Source organism: Heptranchias perlo, chromosome 6, assembly GCF_035084215.1.
Source record: "Heptranchias perlo isolate sHepPer1 chromosome 6, sHepPer1.hap1, whole genome shotgun sequence".
Classification (NCBI taxonomy): Eukaryota; Metazoa; Chordata; class Chondrichthyes; order Hexanchiformes; family Hexanchidae; genus Heptranchias; species Heptranchias perlo.
The window spans coordinates 18,226,741-18,253,156 of NC_090330.1; the positions used below are offsets into that span (position 1 = coordinate 18,226,741).

At 42.0% G+C, this 26,416-nt stretch overlaps 1 protein-coding gene across 1 annotated transcript; it reads right to left on the reverse strand.

Annotated features, from left to right (window-relative positions):
• Positions 1-22: 22 nt before the first annotated feature.
• Positions 23-26,151, reverse strand: LOC137322638 (NACHT and WD repeat domain-containing protein 2-like). Its single transcript, XM_067985545.1, has 8 exons — positions 26,121-26,151; positions 23,052-23,140; positions 20,012-20,128; positions 17,175-17,378; positions 15,264-15,408; positions 12,019-12,608; positions 361-11,033; positions 23-124 (listed from the first exon to the last, which is right to left on the reverse strand). Exons 1-7 carry the CDS (start codon positions 26,149-26,151, stop codon positions 7,266-7,268), a joined length of 4,944 nt encoding a protein of 1,647 aa, XP_067841646.1. The 3' UTR covers positions 23-124; positions 361-7,265.
• Positions 26,152-26,416: the final 265 nt, after the last annotated feature.

Here is a 26,416-nt window from a genome sequence, read left to right on the forward strand (position 1 = left end):
AATGGAAACGACGAATATCGGCTCACGTGTGCTGGGGGGGGGGGGGGGCAACCGCCGGGAATTATGGGTTATGTCGTTTATTTGACGGTTTAAAAAAAAGCAAAATACTGCAGGCGCTGAAAAGCTGAAAGAAATCGAAATACTTGCATTTATATAGCGCCTTTCACAACCTCAGGATATCTCGAAGCTCTTTATAGCCAATGAAGTACTTTTTGAAGTGTAGTCACTGTTGTAATGTAGGAAACGCAGCAGCCAACTTGCGCTCAGCAACGTCCCTCAAACAGCAATGTGATAATGACCAGATAATTTTTTTTTAATGATGTTGATTGAGGGATAAACAGGACACCACGCCGAACTCACCTGCTCTTCTTCGAATTCCTGCCGTGGGATCTTTTACTTCCACCAGAGAGGGCAGACAGGGCCTCGGTTTAACGTCACGTCTGAAAGACGGCAGCTCCGACAGTGCAGCACTCCCTCCGTATGGCATTAAAGCGTCAGTCTGGATTATGTGCTCAAGTCTCTGGAATGGGATTTGAACCCACAACCTTCTGATTCAGAGGCTGACACCTTGGGAACAGAATTGCTGAAGACACTCAGCAGACCAGGCAGCATATGTAAAGAGAGGAAGGCAGGATTAATGTTTCATGCTGATGACCTTTTGTCAGAACCATATAATTGAGTGGCGTTCCCTGGATCTATATGAACACTTCTATCTTGTGTCAAAGGACAAGTTGAAATATTAATGTATTGTATTGGAACAAGAGATTATTGCTCAAGTAAAACTCCAGAACATCCCAAGAATCATTTAAAGTCCAATTGAATGCTCCAATGGGGGAGGACAAAACTACAGGCTCATTCTGGATAGAGGAGCTAAGATTGGCCAAATGGTCTTCCTCATCCATAATTATCTTGTGACCTTAACATTCCCTGATGTTGATAACTCTGGCTATTAGAAACAAAAACAGAAAATACAAGAAACAATCAGCAAGTCAGGTAGCATCTGTGGAGACAGCAGACCAGTTAACGTTTCAACAACAGGGTCAAATAATAGTGGTTGCAAACATTCTGGTTCAACCTGAGACAGTGGCCAGAGAGAGAGATGGAATTGGTAGCGAGGGTACGGAGTTTGTGGCAGAGGCTGAGGACTGCGTTTAGCTGGAGAAACTGCAGCTCATCCAAGATTAGGTATTGTACAACCAGACTGACAACTCAGAGGCAGTAGAGGGCTCATAAGAGGTGGTGGAGTGGCAGTGTGAAAGAGAAGTCCTTAATAATTTTAAAAAACTCTTAACCCTCTCTGCTTAAAGCATTTTATTTGTTCCAAAATTGTTTTGCTGATTAAACACAAATTTTTGTGATTATTAACATTGGGGATAATTTTCACCTTTATCATTTGGGCAGTAAACTGGCAGAGCAGATCGCCTGCCCATTATAGAACTTGCCTGATTTCCATTGATCCACCCAGTCAGTTTACCATCCAAGTGTTTGATGTGAAAATTTCCCCCATGTTTTATTTTTACCTGAATTCAGGAACTAAAACCCCAATATCATGAGGCCCCAAAATAGGCAAATCACCCTGGCCCCACTTACCCTGTCCTTTACTTGATTGGAGATTGGCGAGCAAGGAAGGGAAATCCAGTATTGCTAGTGTTGTGAACAAATAGAAATGGGTTTACCCAGCAGGGGATATTGCAAAGCAGGACCCATCACCACCCGCAGGAAAATCCAGGCCCAAGTGTTACAGTTAAGGGTTACTTGTACATGATATGAACAAAGCACTGACCTTCCAGCATATGATTCAACTTGTGCATTGAAGTACTGCAGGTATTAATCTTCATATCGGTATTGTGATTATAATTCATGCCATATTTCCTGCAGTTGAGGCTAAATTTTATAAATCATAGCGCACATTGAGTTGTTGAGAGAATGTAGTTGCAATTCACTCAGATTAAAGCCACTGGGCCTTAAGTTTAATGACCGTACATTTTACATTACCAGCAGGGCACCAGTTGCATTGCTTGTGGTAAATCAGATGATACACTATTTTATAACGGGCATTATACCATGTAATGCACAATGTATTAGCATATAATAATGAGGGGTTGTTTACACATTGTCTGCTCAATAGGTGGAGCTGTGTGTAGCATAGCCTATCCCTGCAAGGCCACAAAGTCTAATTGTTGTAAAAAGGCATATTCTAAGGTCAATAATAGGCTAATTTCTGGGGACAGTTGTTTCCAGAATGGCTGCTGTTTCTAACTCTCTAGCTGCTCTCCTTCAGGGAGAAGAGGTTAATAAAATCAGCAGGATTGTTTCATTTTAAAATTCATCTTTCAGTTTTAGTGAGTTGTATTTTGATGAATAATCTACAAATGTAATATTTGGGGCTCCTTGAAAGCTCAATGGGTAAATGGAATATGGGATGACGTTCGGAGACGAGAAAGTCTCACATTTAGCTAGACATAGCTCACTGTGGCAGAGGGGGGTGGCACGGTTAGACTGACTGCATCTAGGTTGTGGAGTAGAAAAAATAAGTCAGGATTCCTATTGTTATTCCTTCTGGAACATATGTGTGTGCAGATATTAGGTGAGGACGTGTTCAGGCTTAGCTGTGATAACCCTCATGGATGAACAGCATTATTCACCATCCAGTTTCATACACGAGGATGGCCACTTTCTGGAGGACTGTTGGTACCTGTGGAATCCTACCCAGTACCAGTCAATGCTTTCCAGTGAGGAGAGGAAATCATTTTTTTTTTAAAAAGGTGATAAAAACTTTTTTAAAAAAAAAATGTTGATGGGAAAATACTATTAACAGCCTCAAAAGGCTAGGCAGAGCTATCCCCCACCCAGTATAGCATGTGAAGGATAAAGATATTTGTGTAAGGATTTGAGAACATGAGGAATACACATATTACAGTATATTGACATTCATATATTATCACTCAATTATGAGCCACCAGCTTACAGTAGATGTTGTAAAGTGTACAATTTGAAGATATCAAGAAATAACAAAAGAACTTGCATTTATAGAATGCCTTTCAGCTCCCAAATCCCTTCTCAGACAATGAAGTACTTTTGAAATGTAGTTGCAAATATGGCAGCCAATTTTCAAACAGCAAGGTCCCACAAACATCAATGAGATAAATGACAAGATAATCTGTTTTTTAGTGATGTTGGTTGAGGAATAAATGTTGGCCTGGACCCCAGAAGAACTCCCCTGTTCTTTTATAGTGCCATGTGATCTTTTATGTCCACTTGAGTGGCAGTTCTTATTCCCTTGGCTCAGTAATGACCTGGTGTATTAGTGCAGGCCAGTACACCCAGCGAGGGGATACATACAGACCTCCATAAAGACCTGCAAAACATTTTCATTTCATTGTTGTCACAGCAGAAACAATTATATTTCACTTTTTCAGTTGTTTATGTTACATCTCCTATAACGTTATTAACATATTATAAAGCTGTGCCATGCCCATGTCCCCAATCATTTGTAGGTGAACTACAAGGCTCTATTTTAGATGCAACATAGGAACAGGAGTTGGTCATTCATCCCCTTGAGCCTGTTCCGCCATTCAATGAGATCATGGCTGATCTGTATCCTAACTTCATTTACCTGCCTTGGTTCCATATCCCTTAATACCCTTGGCTAGCAAAAATCAACTGATTTCAGATTTAAAATTATTAATTGAGCTAGCATCTACTGCTTTTTGTGGGAGAGTGTTCCACACTTCTATAATTTCCTGGTTTCTCTCTCTTACCTTTCTTAAATAATGGAGTTACATTTGAAATTTTCCAATCTAAAGAGACAATTCCTGAATTGAGAGAACTTTGGAAGATTATGGCTAAAACATTTGCAATGTCCTCACCTACTTCCTATAAAAGCCTGGGGTGGAAACCATCAGGTCCTGGGGATTGGTCAATCTTTAGTGCCATTATTTTTTCTAATACTGTTTTCTTACTTACTTTAACTTTAGTGAGTTCCAGTCCTTGATTCATTATTCGTTTTCCTGGAATGTCAGGTATATTACCCTCTTCCTGTACTGTGAAGACTGACACAAAGTAATTATTCAACAAATCTGCATTTCCTCATTTTCATTTGCAATATTACCCGCATATGTTTTTAAAGGGCCCACATTACCCTTGACTACCCTTTTTCTTCTAATATAATTGTTAAAAAAAATTCTGTTAATCTTGATATCCCTTGTAAGTTTCTTTTCATATTCCCTTTTTGCAGTTCACTTTTTTTGTCTTCCTTTGCTGTTCTTTATATCTCTCCCAGTCCCCTGGATCTACATTATTCTTTGTACTTTTGTATGCTCTATCCTTTAGTTTTATGTTATCTCTCACCTCTTTTGTCATCCATGACTGTTTTAATTGGTAAGTAGTCCTCTTGCCCCTAAGGGGTATATACTGGTCCTGTATTAAGCTAAATTCTTTTTTGAAGACCTCCCACTGTTCATCTGTAGTTTTACCCGATAACAGGTTTGACCAGTTTGCTATCGTCAGTCTCTGTCTCATCGAGTTAAAGTTAGCCTTACCAAAATCTGGAATTTTAGTAACTGTGTTACATTTCTCCTTTTCAAACCCAACGGTGAATTCGATCATATTATGATCACTGTTCGATAAATGTTCTCTTACTGTTAGATTATTAACTAATTCTAGCACATTACTCATGAGTAAATCTAGTATGGCCTGGCCTCTTGTTGGTTCTAGAACATATTGCTCCAGAACATATGGACCAGTTTTGGGGGGGTGGGGGGGTGGGGGGGGTGGGGAAGACATCAGTTTATACCGTTGGGGGGAGGCAGTTCTGGATTTAGCTTTAGGGAATGAAGCTGGGCAGGTGGAAGGAGTATCAGTGGGAGAGTATTTTGGTGGTAGTGATCATAATTCAGTTAGATTTAGCATAGTTATGGAAAAGGACAAATAAAGAACAGGAGTAAAAGTTCTAAATTGGGGAAAGGCCAATTTTACTCAGCTGAGAAGTGATTTAGGAAACAGTTACTTGAAGGTAAATCAGCATCAGAGCAGTGGGAGGCATTCAAGGGGTTCAGAGTAAACATGTTCCCACAAAGAAAAAGGGTGGGACTGCCAATTCTAGAGCTCCCTGGATGACAGGGAGCATACAGGGTAAGATAAGGCAAAAAAGGGAAGCTTATGTCAGACACCGAGAGCTCAATACTGCAGAAAGCCTAGAGGAGTATAGAAAGTGCAGGGGTGAAATTAAAAAGGAAATTAGGAAACAAAGAGAGGGCATGAAAAAATACTGGCAAGTAAAATTAAGGAAAACCCAAAAATGTTTTACAAATACATAAAGAGCAAGAGGATAACTAAGGAAAGAGTAGGGCCTATTAGAGACAAAAAAGGTAGCCTATGTGTGGAAGTGGAAGATGTGGGTATGGTTCTTAATGAATACTTTGCGTCTGTTTTCACAAAAGAGCGGGACGATGCAGAGATTGTAGTTAAGGAGGGGGAGGAGTGTGAAATATTGGATGGGATAAACATAGTGAGAGAGGAACTATTAAGGGGTTTAGCATCTTTGAAAGTAGATAAATCGCCTGGATGAAATGTATCTCAGGTTGTTAAGAGAAGCAAGGGAGGAAATAGCGGAGACTCTGACCATCATTTTCCGAACCTCCCTAGCTACAGGCGTGGTGCCGGGGGATTGGAGGACTGCTAATGTGGCACCGTTGTTTAAAAAGGGAGAGTTAGACCGAGATAGGCCAGTCAGCCTAACTTCGATGGTGAGCAAATTATTGGAATCAATTCTGAGGGACAGCATAAATAGTCATTTAGAAAGTCATGGGTTAATCAAGGACAGTCAGCATGGATTTGTTAAGGGAAGGTCGTGTTTGACTAACTTGATTGAATTTTTTGAGGCGGTAACAAGGAGGGTCGATGAGGGTAACATGTTTGGTGTAGTGTACGTAGATTTTAGCAAGGCTTTTGACAAGGTCCCACATGGCAGATTCGTCAAAAAAGTAAAAGCCCATGGGATCCAAGGGAAAGTGGCAAGTTGGATTTAAAATTGGCTCAGTGGCGGGAAGCAAAGGGTAATGGTCCCTTGCTTTTTGTGGTATACATTAATGATCTGGACTTGAATGTGGGGGGGTTTAATCAAGAAGTTTGCAGATGATACAAAAATTGGCTGTGTGGTTGATAGTGAGGAGGAATGCTGTAGACTGCAGGAAGATATCATTGGACTGTTCAGGTGGGCAGAAAAGTGGCAAATGGAATTCAATCCAGAGAAGTGTGAGGTAATGCATTTGGGGAGGGCAAACAAGGCAAGGGAGTACACAATAAATGGGAGGACACTAAGAGGTGTAGAGGAACAAAGGGACCTTGGAGTTTTATGTCCACAGATCCTTGAAGGTAGCAGGATAGGTAGATAAGGTGGTTAAAAAGGCATACGGGATACTTTCCTTTATTAGCCAAGGCATAGAATATAAGAGCAAGGTGGTTATACTAGAACTGTACAAAACATTGGTTAGGCCACAGCTTCAGTACGGCGTACAGTTCTGGTCACCACATTACAGGAAAGAAGTGATTGCATTAGAGAGAGTACAGAGGAGGTTTATGAGGATGTTGCCTGGGCTGGAGAATTTTACCTATGAGAAAAGATTGGATAGGCTGGGGTTATTTTCTTTGGAACAAAGGAGGCTGAGGGGAGATTTAATTGAGGTATATAAAATTATGATGGGACAAGATACAGTGGATAGGGAGGACCTATTTCCCTTAGCAGAAGGGTCAGTGACCAGGAGGCATAGATTTAAAGTAATTGGTAAAAGGATTAGAGGGAGCGGAGGAGAATTTTTTTCAATCAGAGGGTGGTGGGGGTCTGGAACTCACTGCCTGAAAGGGTGGTAGAGGCAGAAACCCTCAACTCATTTAAGAAGTACCTGGACGCGCACTTGAAGTGCTGTAACCTACAGGGCTATGGACCAAGTGCTGGAAAGTGAGATTAAGCTGGATAGCTCTTTTTCAGCCGGCATGGACACGATGGGTCGAATGGCCTCCTTCTGTGCGATAACTAACTTTCTATGATTCTATGGCATCGATCATTCTGTTTTTGGGAGCCTGCCACTAATAAAGTGCAGTTGAAATCATTTCCAGGTTACACCCATATTTGCCAGAAAGGAGCAACCATGTTGTAAATCTCCTGTGATGCCCAACGATTGCAAAAGACTTTGAGGGAACCGGTGGATTCTGTGTGTCGTAGTCATTGGTCACCCGGGTGTGTACCAGAATGAATTGCAAGGCAGTTACTGTGAATATTCATGAAGGGAATCTATCCAAACAGCATCAGGTAAGTTTTTACACAACCAATCTTTCTTTCTCGGGGGGTACTCATCTTTGGCCACCTTGCTCAGTTGGTTTTTAATTTTGTTCTTAGCACCAGGATAGTCAACAACTGCGTACACTCCAACACTCCCATCTTCAAAGCCCACAAAAATATTTAAATCGTATTCAGAAACTGCAAGACATGAGGGGATTTTGCATAAATAGCAGCTTCCAATACTTTTCCCATCTATTATTCGAGCGATGTTAAGTGTCACACCTGAATGAAAGTCACAATTACAGTGGTCTCTGTAACATACGTAAACAACATATTGACCATCTCTTGTCAATTGTTGATTAAAGATAGTTCCCTCTGTACTAATGACACACAATCTTCCATTTAGGATGTCCAAAACATTGATACTTTCAGTGGTCATTGAAATGACTGCAGTCCTCCCATCGTCGGAAACCTGAAAGTCATCTAGTTGTCTGGAGAAGTTGATAGGGAGCTGGATCTGTCGGCAGAGATTCTCTCCTGCTACATTCCAGGTGTAAATACTTCCAGAGGATGAGATTAGCAAAACGTAGTCTGGGTGGTCCCTCAATGTCTGAAAGGTAACGATATCTGATTTGTCAGTGCATTCAAATCTCTTGACTATGCTTCCTGACCACAAGCTGACAGCGAGGAGATGTTGCTGGTGAAGGCCCAGAACAAAGGTGCTTTCTGGCGTTATCATTGCCTTCTTTAAGTGTATGTGAATATTGCAGACGATATGCCCTTTGGAGAGTTTCCAGACTTTTGATATACGGTCTTCACAAAGTGACACAACAAAGTTGTCGTTTGGTGTTATCAGTAATTGTGTCACATCACCACATCTGATCCGGTGCAGGTTTTGACCAGCTTCTGTGTCCCAAACATAAAGATCACCACTAACATCTGCAGTTACCAGAGACACTCCTGTTCTTGTGAGAGCACAATGTTTTACAAGTCCAGCATGTGTAAAGGTAGCCTCTATTTGACAGAAAGTCAGGCTCCATTTGAATATGATGCTGGTACCATCAGAGGTATAAAAATGCTTCCCCTCTGCTGAAAGAAGAATTGTTTGTATGGTCCTTTCTGTTCTTGATATAGCTGAGGCTGTATCTATGCAGTCTAGGTCCCAGGACATCAGAAAACCTTTTGAGGTGAATGATACCAAAGCCTTTTGCTTACAGCATTTAGAGAGCCTCAGTGGTGTACCAAGTCTGTTCTCAAGTATTAGAACACATTGCCCAGTCTCTCTCTTCCACACAAATAAGGCCTGGGAACCACTAATGACAGCTATAATAGAATCACAATCTTGTGACAATATAGCTCGGATGAAATATGCATTTTTAGGTGGTTTGAACTTATATGACATGTTCCAACTCAATGTGTCCCACAGTTCAATGCAAGATGCTCTGCACAGTAACAATGAGTGAGAAGAAAGTTCAACACTAAGAACTTCATTTTCATCTTTTGAACAAACGATCTCTTCCAGGAGATGTGGCTCAGTCATGTCTTCAATGCCCCACACACATATATTCCCAATCTTGTCTACAACATAGATTTCCTCACTGGATGCAGACTGGAAAATGGAATAGATAGATGTTACAGGAAATTCCATAAACACTATGGCTATTTGGAGACCAGTATGAATATTAAATATTGTGACTGTGCTCTTCAGTTGCCCACACAATGCATATATTCCATCGGTAGAAAAGGATACACACTGTACCTCATGTTGGCAGTTTAACTGCCTGATTGTGTGACTAAAGTTGAGGTCAAAGATCCTCACCACTGTGCTGTTCTCAAACCACACTACTGTATTTGTACTGCATAGAGCAAAACCACTGATTGGCTGAAGAATTTCTGCCATGCTACCATCAAGACTTCTTCTCACTTCAACTTCATAAAGCAGGGATAACTGGGCAAAGTCATACACTAACATAGTACTGTGCACAGTCACAAGTACAAGGAACCGGTCACCATCTGACATTCTGGCTCCTGAAACTTTAACTCCATTTGTGTTGATTTGTTCCCAAGGTGCTTGAATCTCTAGGTTCCAAGCATATACACAACCACTTTCCAGTATCACAAGAACTAGAGACTGTGACTGAATTTCTATGATATCGGTTGCTACAGTCAGGCCTGAGATGCACAAGGCAGCATTCACTTCGGGCACAGTATTCACTGGACTGTGTAGCACAGCGATAACAGAATGCTTGAGCCCTTCGTAATAAGCCTGCTTCAGAAATTTGAACAGTTGTGGGAGACACTTTACAAATGGTAGGACCTTCATCTGAATAACCATTGGTAGTTGATCAGGGGATTTTCGGAGTAAACAACTTGCACTTTTCAGAACTGCTGCCAAAAATCTAATCTCTCTTCGATTTTTTGTCTGAATATTTTCCTCTAGTTCAGTTATCAGCTGAACCAAGTGACCAGCTTTAACCATTGCTTGATGGGATGCAAACGAAGATAGCACATCATGATATAACTCTTCCAGTCTTCCAGTTCTCTTCAAATGAAAAGCCAGTTCTTTAACTTTTCTGTGATTTGGAAAGACTAGACAAGGGTTAGAAGAATGCAAATGAAAAAGCCATGGCTGTGAAGGCTGTTGTCTATCAACAAATATCTTCATTAAAGGACTAAGTTCCAAAATCTGGTGATGCATTGGTTGATCCTCTGTTGGCTTCTGATGCAACAGAGTGATGAGAAGTGGTTTCCCTCTTCCACTGGACCATCGGCCACTGAAGTACTCCACCATGATGTTGTGCATTTGTTGCACAGTTTTCAGGTTCCTGAGGTAACACCTGTTGATGACTAATGGAAAATGTCTGTTTGTCCAGAAGAGCAATTTTACTCCATTATGTGGCTTTCCTACTAAAAACCCACTCAGATCCTGCTGCAGTCTTGCTAAGGAATAATATGGCACTTTCACTGAAACTGGCAAGCCATTTTGAGGCCAAAAATGTTCTATAACATAGTCATCGAGTGACAAAATGTCCAGCAGTTCAACCTCACCAAGTCCTGAAGTTGCAAGTGTTATATAGCCTAAAGCTCTGGAAACCAGACTCTCCCCATGTCTCCTTTCAAGCCTTTTGAGTAGTCGCTCGATACTGTCATGAACAGTTTTCCCTAAAGTTTGGTCATCAATGTCCTCATGAGATCTCCAACAAAGCACTTCATTATAAAGCAAGTTAACAAAAAGTGGGAGAGTACACTGCCCCAGGGCTGTGTTCACATATATCTGCTGCCCAGAGGTAATTCTTCTGTTGGAGGATAGAAGGCTCTGTGTAAGAATTCTGTTGCATTCTTTTCTCTCTCTTGGCTTTAATTCAAGAAAGCATGCTGCATTTGTGTAGAATGACATGAATTTTTGTGCAATTCCATACTTCTTAGGAGTAGTAGAAATAATTAACCTGGTAAAAGGTGGTAGAGTCTTTGGAAGCCACCACAAGGTTCTGGCATTGTCGGTCTCCGAGATCTGGTCAACAGCATCTATTATTATCGTCAAGGGATGCTGTTCAGACGATTCCTCTAAAAGACTCACAAAACAGTTCATTATTTCCTCAATGTTGTTGGAATATATTTGCATAGGTTTGTGGTAGCTTATTGCTATTTGCTGACAGATTCCAGTCAGGATATTTCTAAAGTAGGCACTGTTGTCTGTAGAGGAGAGGAAGCAGCTGACAGTCACAGGGCCACAGTTATTGAACCATGAACAAATCTGAAAGAAAACATATTGAAGAAAAGATTAGATATTTAAATTCATTGTTCCACAAGCAGTATGTTAGTAGGCCTACAAGAGCAGAGGCATTGTTGGTTATGAATAATGAAATAGATCAGGTAGAATATATGTGGGTGAGTATCTTGGGAGCAGAGATCACAATATGATAAGGTTTAAGATCCAACTGGAAAAGGAAAAAAATCAATACAAAAACTAGAACAGATTGGATTAGGACAGATTTTAGAAAGATGAGGAGCAAGTTAGCTGAGGTGAGGTGGAAGGAGAAATTGACACATGGGACTGTAGTGCACCATAAATGAGAGACCATGGATACTAGATTAAATGTAAGAGATTTAGAACAGAGGACAGGAGAAACTTCTTTGCAGAGAGTTGGGAGGCTGTGGAATTCACTTCCAGGGTTAGTGGTTGAGGCAGAAACTGTCAACATTCAAGATTAGATTGGATGGATGAAAGAAAAGGAGTTGAAGGAATATGGGAACAAGGTGGACGGCACAGACACGATAGGCCAAATGGCCTCCTTCTGTGCTGTAAATTTCTATGATTCTTCTATGAAATGTGCTTCGAACTATTTGCTGGTGTGGACACGGAGTGGTTGGGGTGAATGGCCTGTTTCCATGTTGTAACTTCTATGTATTATTTTAACCTCTTCAATGCAGGCAGGATAAAGTCAGACTTTGCCAGGAACATTAACAACTAAAAATATCTCTTCCCCTCCCCCCCCCCCCCCGCCTTCTTCATCATGTCACTTTACACCATTACAGTCAAGGAGACAGACTTGCAAGTTGGCTGCAGTCTGGTTTTGTGTGAATAATTCATTTTATTACAATCATGCATATCTCAGCGTATCAAGGTCAATACCACTCAAGAGTCACCTTTGAGTGGTAATTACTTGGAAAGTGGTCAATCACCTGCCCAGGGGAGGGGAAAGGGGCAACAAAGCAAAGTAAAATCTAAAATTCAGCACCTGTTTGGCACATGTTGCCAAGAGGAGTGTTTTTCCACTGCAAGGCCCTCCCACAATAATGAAGGGGGAGTTAGATTGCTTTGCAAGGATGTATTCTTTAATCTGGTCCATTACTCTCCTCTCAAAATCAAAGAATGCTGCATGTAAATTGCATATGGATGTATGCTTTATCATTTCCTCCATCACACCGTCAATCTCCTCTGTAGCTCTTTGTGCGTTGTTGTTGTTGTTGTTGTTAACGAGCTTAACCACATCAGTATAAAACTGCCGGCAAAGGCCCTCGATGTACTCCTGCTCCATTTGCTCTGTATAGTCCTGTTTGTGGTTGCCCAGTACTGTAGAAGTGTAGACATGTAAATCTGAGGAAATGACCAGCGACGGGAGAATCTCATCACGCAGTCTGAGGAGTTTGGCGTATGCCAGTGCATCCTGGGGCAGCTGCCCATCAGTGTCTGTTTGTCCATTGTGGTCTTTGATGATCTTTATCAGGCGGCGAGTGAGGTGTGGAATTTTACAAATGTAGCAAATGCACTTTTGGAGAACACTTGGTGGTTGATTTACTAAAGCGTGCAGAAACTCATCTTCAAGAGCTATACAATGAAATAAAGATATTGTAGCATTCATACTTTTAAATGGACATTAATTTATTTCAACCTATCATAGTTGCTTACCCTGGTTAGGAGCCTTTAGTGGCCAGTTTTTCATTTTTGTTTTCATTACGGGTATTCATGGAAAACTACAAGTGGTAGAATTTCAGGATTGCAATGATGATGTTGATTGGTTTCCATGGCTACTAACCCCTGGGTTCATTAGAAAATGTTCAAATTAAATGCTGGAGCAAAAGGAATTGCCATTTATTATCAAATCTATTCCAACCTATTGCCTGGAAATTACACCGTGTGACATTATCATACAAATGATTAACATGTTGAGATCAAATTCCTTTCTCCACTATTTTAACAAAGGAGGGAATCCATTTAAATTGAAGAGGTTAATGTCTTGAAATGTATTAAAATAGTTGGCAGAGGAATTTCATACAAATGTGTTAAGCATGCGAATGATAATATTGTACAGTATAATTTCCAGGTTTATAATTTTACTCGTTACAAGTTCCTCAGGTTGGACAAGTGCCACTTCCACTTGTCAGCTACAGTACTCCGACACCATGTTAGGTGTCTCCTCCTGCACCCCCCACACAAATTTTCTTTTTTCTTTTCTTGGGAAATGGTTCCACAGGTACTGACCATGTTCTAGTACCTTTCCCAAGGGACTATTCTTCACGTGTGTGTTTAGACAGTGAGTGTTGGCAGGTTATTCCACCTTGGGTGGCATCAGAGCCAATCGTGATCCTGTCCTCACCCAATATTCCCGCAGGGATACTTCCTAGCAAGGGGTTCCTGAATAGCAGTCAGGAGCAGGAACCCTGACTTTTTTTTAATCGCCTAACCCAGGGATACTGAGGCCAATTGCAGTGGTTTTCCTCCTATCCTAGTTGAAATCAGCTAACTCGGCACAAACTGAAGAACAAACCTAGAGAACAAAACATTTCTGGTCCCCACAGCCTAGTATCACATCACGTGGTGCATTTACCCAATGAGCCATTAAGGGAGCTCCAATGCACAGAACTGAACCTTTTGGTTTGTACAGACAGGTCAGGTGGCCATTTTTAGTGATGTAGTAGCTACTTTGAGTTTAATTGCATGGGTGAGAAAGGTAGTAACAATCATTTTTAAAGTGTGATCTGCAATTCCAGCATCCAAAATCCCACATTCAGCTTCTTTGCTTCCTTGAAGAGAGGACACGATGAGGTTCAGCATTTCACTGAACAATTGTGAGATCAGGCTGTGGCTGACCAGCAAGTGATTTATACAGGTTGAAGTGACTTTACAGTTTATTTTTCATTATGACTGGATTATGTGTCAGTTTGTTAGCACAGATGTGTCCATTATTGTTTAAAATAACTTGTATCTGTTTTGTTTCAAAGATAAAATAATTTATAGGGTGATCTAGACAAAAAATTGTGAGGAAAGAATCAGTGAAGTACTCTGACATCCCTTCTTTTCCCCGAGAGGATTAATCTTTGTAATAGTTTGTCTTGTTTTAGTTGGTGTCATTAGTTTGAATAATCTGTTTATTTGCATTTGTCTTTTGGAGAAACTTTTCAGGATTATCATGCTTTTTTCCCTGTGACATGGGCAGCACAGAAGTGTACTGTGGATTTAGATAAAGCCAATATATAAATCTTATAAAGAAATATTAGTTTTTGAAAAATGTTGAGGGAATAGAATTATGGTTGGCAGCTCAAAGTGTGCTTCATATATTGTCCACTAGATGGTGCAGTGTCTTCACCTACTGCTTAGCAATGAAGCTGGATACATTTTAGACTATTATAGTACTGCAGTAGTTGATGATATAATTGAAGTATAATTTCCTAATGAATCAAGTGTCCAATACAGACTAATATTTTATTTGTGTTTTATTTTTCACTCCAATTTTGAATGTATTTGATCTCCCCCCCCCCCCCCTCTCTTAGGTTTCTCTGTCCAACACATCATGCAGACTGAGGATGAAAAAGCAAAGCTGCTCCAAGGCCTCTCCTGCTCTGCCTGCTGGGATGTGCACGACAGCAGCCGAGCATAATTCTCCCATCAAGTTTTCCCTCCATCTCTGTGGATAAGGATCCAACCTCCACTCGCCAGCTGCCTTTAAGACGGCTGAGATCATAAACTCGCTAGAACAGATGATTAAGAGGAGACCTGATAAGAGATAAAATTATTATGGATTTTGATGAAGGCAAATTGGGAAAACCTATTCCCACAGGTCACTGAGTGTATACGATCATCATCAGAAAGTGGTGGGAATTTGAGGGCATCATCAACATGTCCAAACTTTTTCCAAGGGGCTAGTCATATCTGAAGGCGGTAATATACTCCTTTTGCTGATCTAAGCTGGGCTGGTGGTTGAGCATTACAGTAGGCCTCAATCTAGGTTCCCGTTCCTGATTACTGTCCAGTGGCTCCTGCTCAAAAGCATGTGTGTGCGCATGTGCGTGAGTGAGTGAGTGAGTACACATCAGGTGAGGCCACTTATGCACATCAAACCGTACTTCAGTATGAGTCAACACTCACCAGGAGTGGTGGGGAGAGAACTGGATGGAAAAAATTACAGGTGGTAGCCAATTAAAATAACAAAATGGGCTATCATCCTACAGCATCTGCCAAACTCTAGAAACAGGTACCAATTACCTGAGGTGTAGTATTTCTGAGCTTGCTCTGGTTTTATTGTTCCCTCTTTAAGGCACCTCGTCACTGTCTCATTGAAGATCATCTTCATTTCTGTGAAACTATCACGCCATTCTGTATGAGCCACTTCCCTGGCTCTGCGCTCAGTCTGTAATGATGGACTCATTTAATATGAGGCAGTGATTGGAATTTAAAGACTGACATCAACATCTATCAGCTCTTGTTACTAGATGTTCATTGATTTGAAAATTTGGCTTCTTTACTGATGGTGAAAATTCATTAACAACCATAACAACTCATGAGGCAAAGAAGCAAGCTGAAAAAAACACATTATAAACCAGACTTTTAGGCTTCTGTGATACTTAAAAAAAAACTACCCAATGTTGAACATAGCAACTGTTGGCCTCAGTGCTCCAGGGTTAGGAAGGAGAGGGGGAAATGAGCCAAATCACGATCCAGGGACTCATCGCGGAGAGCGATTATGTGGACAGGATTGGGTTTGGCTGTGATTTCCCCATTCCCCCATGGTGGAAAAACATGCTGACATTCATTGTTTAGGCTATTAGTTGAATAATGGGAGGAAATTTGAAAAAAGAAGTCTTTGGATTTCCAGGTTAGATTTTACAGATCTGTAAACACTGCCTTCAACACAAGACAGGTGGCATGAAGACAGCAGCTTCCCTATTTGAATCTTACAAAGAGCTGGCACGGGCTCGATGGGCCAAGTAGCCTTCTTCTGTGCTGTAACCATTCTATGATTCTATGAAATGGAGGTCAAAGGGAGAGCAATGAGACTGCTCTCTCATGCTTTCCACCAGATAATCACCAATTAGTGGAGGCATAGAGCTTGGGTGCAGGATGCCTTGCTGAATCACTTGAATGATGAATGTCATATGATAGTGTCTAAAAATCAGGGGAGAAAAGTAACTAAAAAAATGAGCTTAAAGCAATAGTTAATGTAACAAGTCGACATTTTTAGGAAGCTCAGATTCACTGTTTTTGTGAAGAGAGCTCTAATGCAATGTTGCCCATCACTCTTGCAGATCTCATTATTATTTCACCAAACATGACACAAAGAACACAAGTGGGATCTTAGGGTTATTTTTTGTATTTGCATAAAACATATAGATTTACATTACATTTACTGGGTGAAATTGTGCTATACAGTATTAGAAATTGAATGCATTAATGCAGTGTCAGTATACGAATACTTTAATACAGCATTAACAATCAACAACAGCAATTTGCATTTGTATAGCACCTTTAACGTAGTAAAAGGTCCCAAGGCGCTTCACAGAATTTGACACCGAGCCACATTTGGAGACAGGTGACGAGGTAGGTTTTAAGGAGCATCTTAAAGGAGGAGAGAGAGGCGGAGAGGTTTAGGGAGGGAATTCCAGAGCTTAGGGCCTAGACAGCTGAAGGCACAGCTGCCAATGGAGAGACAAAGGAAGTCAGGGATGCACAAGAGGCCGGAATTGGAGGAACGCAGAGTTTTTGGAAGGTTACAGAGATAGGGAGGGGCGAGGCCATGGAGGGATTTGAATGCATTAATCTAATTCATTAATGCAGTGTTAGCATATTAATGCTTTATTAGCAAATGCACACATTAATGCAGTGTTACCATACTAAGACAGGAACTGTGGGGAAAATCAATGAGGAATCTAATCTGGGCTGCCTTTATGCACCTTTCAATGACCAGTTACCACTTGTTACCAATAGCACTTGTCTAATCTCTTACCTAGAGAACAATGGACATGGAAGATTAAAAGCTTTTTCTTTGTTTTAAATTTTTATTGTCAACTTCACAAAGTGGAGGTTCTGTCTTAAATGCTGGAGAATTAGAGTCGGATACCTTACTACAAATTGCCGGAGAGCTGGAACGTACACACTGTGGAACCCATGGAAACTTACCTTGTTGCAATAGTCAGGAAGGACATCAGTTTTTGACCTTAGATAGTAGGCAGGTGGAACAGAATTCTCGTCCCGACAATACCAGTTCTCCAGAACCCTGGTGCTAAGGCCTTCATTTTGTGATCTGCCGAGAATGATCTCAAATTCACTGGCTTCAATTTCCGCTGGTAAACTGGCACTTCCATATTGCTCCCCTATTAATGCCTAACAAAGAGTTACACTACACAAAATCATATGGGGTCACGAGATTTCATGCAAGAAAATATCAATAAGGAACACTGGAATATACATTGCATGCCACTGCTAAGAGTGAAGACATAAGCAAGTTATGAGAATCTTACTGGCATGAGATGAACTTACTGCACTCTAGGTTTACTATATCTGCAACTGGACATGTAAACTCGTACTAAAGCTACTTTTAATTACATAGAGAACATTCTTTATCAGGATTCATGACCAGAAAAGCTTGCCACAGATGTTATTCTGATGCTCTTAATCATTCTGTGGATTCTGAAAGCACCTCTGTGATACCAAGGAGAATTGGATTGACTGCCTTTCAGTGCCTCCTCGTACTTTTATAAAAACAAATTAAGGAACAGTGCAAAAGTGAGAACACTCCCAAATGTCCTTTAATGATAACAGCATTCATATGGAAGCCTTGGAAAAACATTCAAAATGAGTGATGAGAGAAAAAGATCACCCACGTGTCTCAGTGCAGCTCCACTGATTGCAACAGAAGTCGTTACTTCAGTCCAGACTGACAACTGAGAGAAAATTGCTGAGTGTCAAGAAAGATTTTTAAAATGTGTTTTTTTATTTAAAGAGTCAGTGGGGGAGTACTTTGAACCATAGACTTTCCTTCCCCATTACTTATAAGGAACATAATAATCAAGGCCAGAGGGAGAAAAAGGGGGAATGGAGCCTGCCCTCCATATTACTGAAGAACTACCCTTTACTATCCACTTTGCAGTGTTTAAAAGGGTTTTTTACATATTACACAAGATGTCTGCTGGTGCTGCCAGGATCCTGCAGCCAAATGTAAAACTGCCAGGACTCACTAAGACTGTCTGATGTGGAGTTGGAGCTTTCTTTAGGCTTTTCTACATTTGGCACTTTAATAGTTCATGTTGTGGAAGTGCACAACTCCCAACGTTTACATTTGTAGCACAGACTTATTTAGCCCAGTTGCAGAATTGTGAACATGCGTTTTCACATGTCTACAATTCTGCCATCAGGATACAGAAGCCAGTTTAGCAATGTGAATGTGGAGAGGCAGCACATGATCTCCCTCATGACCTGAACTATGGAAGCACTGAGTATTAAAGCCCCTTTTCTTTCTGTTTGGAAAAGCAATTCTCACTCCTTTGTACCATGGGATGGGATAGTGTCTCTGTCAGGCTTCATCTGATCACAGAAGAACTCTGTAAATAGTATAATAATAAATTGCTGGTGCACAATACTAATCAACGGTCATTTGTCTAGCAATTACCCATATTGAATAGCAGATTTTGGAATAAAAATGCCCCATAGCTCCAAAGCACTGAATACATTCTATTATAGGTGCACAGCCTCCACATCCAATAATGTTTATTAAAAGCTCCAAACAGCATCGAGTTACATCGAAACTACAGCACAGAAACAACCCATTCAGTCCAAATGGTCTATGCCGGCGTTTATGCTCCACACGATCCTCCTCCCTTCCTGCTTCATCTAACCCTATCAGCATATCTTTCCATTCCTTTCTCCCTCATGTGCTTATCTAGCTTCCCCTTAAATGCAACTATGCTATTTGTTTCAACTACTCCTTGTGGTAGTTCCTTCCACATTCTTACCACACTTTGGGTAAAGAAATTTCTCTTAAATTCCCTATTGGATTTATCAATGACTATCTTATATTTATAACCTCTAGTTTTGGACTCCCCCACAAGTGGAAACATTTTCTCTACGTCTAGCCTATCAAATCCTTTCATTATCTTAAAGACATCTATCAGGTCACCCCTCAGCATTCTCTTTTCTAGAGAAAAGAGCCCCAGCCTGTTCAGCCTTTCCTGATAAGAATATCCTCTCAGTTCTGGTATCATTCTTGTGAATCTTCTTTGAACCCTCTCCATTGCCTCTATATCCTTTCTATAATATTGAGACCAGAACTGTGCACGGTACTCCAAGTGTGGTCTAATCAAGTTTCCACACAAGTTTTACATAACTTCTCTGCTTTTCAATGCTATCCCTCCAGAAATGAACCCCAGTGCTTGATTTGACTTTTTTATGGCCTTATTAACCTTTTACATTAGAAAGGGTCACAGTATTTGGCTCATTCCATGCAAATGATAGAGTGATGACTCCTTTTGCATCAACGCAGAATCAACCATTCCCATAAACCTGCACTTTATCCAGTACCAGTGAATGAATCAGTGTCCGAAAAAACATCCCTGTTACAGCCCATTTCCTGCCGGGAGATTGCTGACTATGTTTGTGTGCACTACCAAATTAGGGAGCTTTCAACTGTGCCTCTGATGTCAACACTATTTCAAATGCCAACCAGCACTGCACCATTCCAGGCAAAAGAAAAATGGCTGCCAGCTGGCTGGGTGGTTCCCACCTACCTCTGTAGAGGTAAATTGTTGTCAGCAATTACTTTAAGTTTGTGCATGCCCTGCAATATAAATCAGGCAGTTACGATGTCAGTGGGAGCAGCAGTCAGTATTGGACCAAAGTTATGTCTTAAAAAATGCAATTTTAGCCATCCATTCCCACTGCCAAGCTGCAGTCATTAGTTAATTTGTACCTATTTTGTGTCTGCTTCACATGTGATTAGTATCTACATTCTGATTACTCACCACAAAACATGGCCCAGCAGAAAACTTTAAACATTCGTCCAGCAGCTTCATCCGGAGCTTCCGGACATCAGAATCATGGATATCATCTGGATCCACTCCGTCATAAGCATCAATTGCCTTGAATTTAACACACAGTTAAATATAGACAGTTATCTTATTGTAGTATTGTCTTCATAAAGATTTTCTGTCAGCCATACATGAGGAGGCCCAAGAACACTCCCAGGGAAGCAGTCGCTGCACAACAACTTGGCACAGACACTGCATATCTTTTTTTTTTATTCCTCAATTTTCTTCTTCCTTAAGGCCCTAATTTAGCCAGGGTATGGTTCCAAAGATATCAGCAGTTCTTTTCAACCCAACCAAGTGGCCATTTTTCAAATGTGAGCCTAGACAGTAAGTGTTGGTAGGTGATTCTATTGTAGGGGATATCATAATCAAGACTGATCCTTTCCTCACCAGACAGACCAAATCAACACAAACAACCACTTGTATTTACATAGGGCATTTTAACGTGAAAAATGTCTCAAGGCACATCATAGAGTCATAATTAGACTAAACTAGAGGTCAAAGGAGGAGATATTAGGAGGGGTGACTAAAAGCTTGGTCCAAGAGGCGGGTTTTAAAGAGGGTCTTAAAGGAAGAGAGGGATGGGAAGAGGTGGAAGGGTTTATGGTGGGAATTCTGGAGCATTGGACATAAGAAGGGAGGGTCATACAAGAGTTCTTGTAGGGCTGGAGGAGGCCATGAAGGTATTCAAACATGATAGTGAGAATTTTAAATTGGAGGTACTGGAGAACTGGGAGTTGCTGTAGGTCAACAAGTACTGGGGTGATAGGTGAGCACAACTTGGTGCAGGATAGGATAAGGGCAGCAGAGTTTTGGATGTCCTGAAGTTTATAGAGCATGAAGTATGGGAGGCTGGCCAGAAGAGCATTGGAATAGTTGAATCTGGAGATGAAGAGGCAAGGATAAGAGTTTCAACAGCAGATGAGCTGAGGCAGGGGTGGAAGCAGTCGATGTTACGGACGTGGAAGTAGGCGGACTTGATGATGGAGAAATTATGGGATCAGAAGCTCAGCTCTAGGTCTAAAAGGACACTGAGGTTGCAAACAGTCTGGTTCAACGTGAGACAGCGTCCGGGGACTGGGATGGAATCAGTGGAAGAGGTATGGAGTTTGTGTGTGTGTGGGGTGGGGGGGGTAAGAGAGAGAGGGGAGCGAAGATGATGGCTTTGGTTTTCCCATTGTTTAACTGGAGGAAATTGTGGCTCATCCAAGACTGAATGTCGGACAAGCAGTCTGACAGCACAGATGCAATAGAGAGGTCAAGCGAAGTAGTGCAGAGGTAGAGCTAGGTGTTGTCAGTGTACATGTGGAAGCTGACCCCATGTCTTTGGATGATGCAGCCAAGGGACTGCATGTAGATGAGGAAGAAGAGGGGACAAGGATTGATCCTTGGGGGACTCCAGAGGTAATGGTGTGGGGGCCGTTGCAGGACATGCTCTGGCTATGATTGGATAGGTAAGAGTGGAACCATGTGAGGACAGTCCCATTGAGCTGGACAACGGAAGAGAGGCTTGGAGGTGGTTGGCATGCAGGGTAGTTAGATAAATTAGGAGAATGGCCTGTGTCTCGCAGATGTTCTTTAGTGCAGTCTCATGAATTTGAGTTTGGGAAATTCCGGCCAGATTTATATCATAAAGAAGTTTCTGCTAAGAATAGCAGATCAAGAAAGGGACCTCAGGTAATAGTTTGTCACTCATTAAAGGTGCACAAGCAATTTGAGGTGGCTATATGGAAGGCAGTAAGGTTTTAGGTTGTATTGTTAAGACCACTGAGTATAAAACAGGATTATATTTATGGCACATAAGGCTTTGGTTGTCCGTACTTGAACTGTTGCATTTAGTTTTGGTCCCCACACATAAATGATATTGAGGCTCTGGGAAAGTTGCGGAGAAGGACCAGGCTGAGGTAGAGCAATCTAGACCGATAAGAGGGGATGTGAATTTAGAATGATGAAGGAGGATTAAATTCAATCTGTTTGGATAGGTTATTTGAAATGGATAGGGATGATAGGACTAGGAGGCTTGCATATAAAATCCTTAGAATTAAATTAAATGCCAGGAAATATTTTTTCCACAAAGTCACTGCCTTCTGGAAGAAAGTACCAGAACATGAGGTGGATATGGATTTACTACAGTCTTTTATATAGGAACATGGCAAGTTTCTGATGAAGAGGACATTTCCATTTATAAGATATAGTTAGCTGCGATTATGGGGAGTAACGGACTATCAAAGTCTTCAGTACATTGCCTTAGCGAGATTTTTAAAAAACTTTTTTTTGTCTCCCTCCTCAAAGATTGCATTTCGTTCACCTGAGGAAGGAGGAAGCCTTCGAAAGCTTGTGAATTTAAAATAAAATTGCTGGACTATAACTTGGTGTTGTAAAATTGTTTACAATTGTCAACCCCAGTCCATCACCGGCATCTCCACATCAAAGATTGCATGGTTAGGGGTGAGTCAGTGTTGGACTGTGACTGGATGGTGCAGTGTTGACAGTCTTTTCTCACCTGCTTTGTTTGTATATGATCAGCAGGCAATACAGGATAGCAATCAGGAGCGGGAATCTTATTTCATATTTCCCTACACGTCTAGTTGTCCTCCTCAGCTGAGTTTCCAATAATAGCATTCCTCTAAATGAATACTGTTAATGCAGCCAACCCTGATGAAAGACAAACCTGCCAGAGAATCTCACCTCTCAAGTACCACATTTCTACTGAAGACTGTATTCTGGACCCTACCAGATTTGTGTAAACTGGAAAAACTGTACCCTCCTTTCACCTGAGCTGCTGAGTGTTGGTATAAACAGGACTGTGTGGTTCAATTCCCTCTGTTCCTGCATCTACATATTCTGCGACACAAAAGGGAGCTTCTTCCTTATCCCGGTAATGATCTTTTAGTTCATCTTTAATTCATCATTTTATAACCTGCTCGGAACCTCTTGCCATCTGTTATCTCCCCAGGCAACTTTTGGGGGTTACCTGGAACTCCAGTCCATGCTGGTGTCTGCAGTATTCTCGTAGCTTTGGGTAAACTCTTTCCCTCAGCGCTTTCCTCTCAGTTTCTGTATCTGAAAAATGATAGATTAACTAAAACAGCAACAAAATTGGAAAATCTGTGTGATTGGCAGCACAAGTGATATTTACACAAGACCATTATTTCTGAAATACAATGGTACCAGAATAATAAAGCATGCAGCTGACGATAACTAAAAGTTATGGATTTCATCAAGATGGGAAAGAATAAAACAGGAAAGAAACTAAGACTGACCTCATTTTTTTTTTAAAAAGAAAAGGAAACTAACAGGAATTTTTTTTTTTATTCGTTCATGGGATGTGGGCGTCGCTGGCGAGGCCAGCGTTTTTATTGCCCATCCCTAATTGCCCTCGAGAAGGTGGTGGTGATCCGCCTTCTTGAACCGCTGCAGTCCGTGTGGTGAAGGTTCTCCCACAGTGCTGTTAGGAAGGGAGTTCCAGGATTTTGACCCAGCGACAATGAAGGAACGGTGATATATTTCCAAGTTGGGATGGTGTGTGACTTGGAGGGGAACGTGCAGGTGGTGTTGTTCCCATGTACCTGCTGCTCTTGTCCTTCTAGGTGGTAGAGGTCGCGGGTTTGGGAGGTACTGTTGGAGAAGGCTTGGCGAGTTGCTGCAGTGCATCCTGTGGATGGTACACACTGCAGCCACAATGCGCCGGTGGTGAAGGGAGTGAATGTTTAGGGTGGTGGATGGGGTGCCAATCAAGCGGGCTGCTTTGTCCTGGATGGTGTCGAGCTTCTTGAGTGTTGTTGGAGCTGCACTCATCCAGGCAAGTGGACACTATTCCATCACACTCCTGACTTGTGCCTTGTAGATGGTGGAAAGGCTTTGGGGAGTCAGGAGGTGAGTCACTCGCTGCAGAATACCCAGACTCTGACCTGCTCTTGTAGCCACAGTCTTTATGTGGCTGGTCCAGTTAAGTTTCTGGTCAATGGTGACCCCCAGGATGTTGATGGTGGGGGATTTGGCGATGGTAATGCCGTTGAATATCAAGGGGAGGTTAGACTCTCTTGTTGGAGAGAGTCATTGCCTGGCACTTGTCTGGAGCGAATGTTACTTGCCACTTATCAGCCCAATCCTGGATGTTGTCCAGGTCTTGCTGCATGCGGGCTCAGACTGCTTCATTATTTGAGGGGTTGCGAATGGAACTGAGCACTGTGCAATCATCAGAAAACATCCCCATTTCTGACCTTATGATGGAGGGAAGGTCATTGATGAAGCAGCTGAAGATGGTTGGGCCTAGGACACTGCCCTGAGGAACTCCTGCAGCAATGTCCTGGGGCTGAGATGATTGGCCTCCAACAACCACTACCATCTTCCTTTGTGCTAGGTATGACTCCAGCCACTGGAGAGTTTTCCCCCTGATTCCCATTGACTTCAATTTTACTAGGGCTCCTTGGTGCCACACTCGGTCAAATGCTGCCTTGATGTCAAGGGCAGTCACTCTCACCTCACCTCTGGAATTCAGCTCTTTTGTCCATGTTTGGACCAAAGCTGTAATGAGGTCTGGAGCCGAGTGGTCCTGGCAGAACCCAAATTGAGCATCGGTGAGCAGGTTATTGGTGGGTAAGTGCCGCTTGATAGCACTGTCGACGACACCTTCCATCACTTTGCTGATGATTGAGCGTAGACTGATGGGGCGGTAATTGGCCGGATTGGATTTGTCCTGCTTTTTGTGGACAGGACATACCTGGGCAATTTTCCACATTGTCGGGTAGATGCCAGTGTTGTAGCTGTACTGGAGCAGCTTGGCTAGAGGCGCAGCTAGTTCTGGAGCACAAGTCTTCAGCACTACAGCCGGGATGTTGTCGGGGCCCATAGCCTTTGCTGTATCCAATGCACTCAGCCGTTTCTTGATATCACGTGGAGTGAATCGAATTGGCTGAAGACTGGCTTCTGTGATGGTGGGGATATCGGGAGGAGGCTGAGATGGATCGTCCACTCGGCACTTCTGGCTGAAGATGGTTGCAAACGCTTCAGCCTTGTCTTTTGCACTCACGTGCTGGACTCTGCCATCATTGAGGATGGGGATGTTTGCAGAGCCTCCTCCTCCCGTTAGTTGTTTAATTGTCCACCACCATTCACGACTGGATGTGGCAGGACTGCAGAGCTTTGATCTGATCCGTTGGTTGTGGAATCGCTTAGCTCTGTCTATAGCATGTTGCTTCCGCTGTTTAGCATGCATCTAGTCCTGTGTTGTAGCTTCACCAGGTTGGCACCTCATTTTTAGGTACGCCTGGTGCTGCTCCTGGTATGCTCATCTACACTCTTCATTGAACCGGGGTTGATCCCCTGGCTTGTTGGTAATGTGGAGTGAGGAATATGCCGGGCCATGAGGTTACAGATTGTGCTGGAATACAATTCTGCTGCTGCTGATGACCCACAGCGCCTCATGGATGCCCAGTTTTGAGCTGCTAGATCTGTTCTGAATCTATCCCATTTAGCACGTAGGGAATTAAATATGGGGCCTCCTGTGACAGCTTACTCGATAAATCCACTGTATAGTGTGGCACTGAATCATAGAGAAATCACCCGTCCAATGTTCCAGCTCCTGACCACCAACCGTAGACGCCTGTTAGAAAATGCATGTGTGTAGATGTAATGTGAAAACAGAATCAGGCTCAGCCCTGATAATTAGCCCCCTGATGTTCACTTCCCAGGCTCAAGCAGGAAGAGATCAGCCACTTGGGCGAGGTCGTAGTCGCTGGCTAGTGCCAGCATGAGTCAGCACCATCAAAGGAAGAGAGGAGAGAAAATTGGACAAGAAAACAGAGGAAGGGGTGTAAAAACAGCAAAAAGAACAGACTGGAAAGAAAACAAAAATAATTAACACTTCATAACAAGTACCAAAGCCTTATGACTGTTCATTCTGGTGTTGATGATTTGAAATAGGCAAGAGCTCCAAATACTATACAACAGGATTGTTAATTTGTGCCACCAGATACTTTTTCTCATGTTTCTCAAGCTGCACCCATAAGTAGTCTTCTTGACCTTGTCTTCACCAACCTACCTGTTGCAACCACAATGTCCACAATAGACATATATAGACAATAATGGTTATGTACCGTACAATCTAAAAAGTCAGACATTATTAAAATGTTCTTGGTCTCAATGTGAGCCCAATTTTCATAGGGGAAAAAAAGTTAGCAGCTGCAGTAATAATCAGAAACATTAACTACTTACACTTCTATAGCAATGATTTAGATGAAAGGACCAAGTGTAATGTATCCAAGTTTGCTGACGATACTAAGCTAGGTGGGAAAGTAAGCTGTGAGGAGGACGCAAAGAGGCTTCAAAGGGATATCG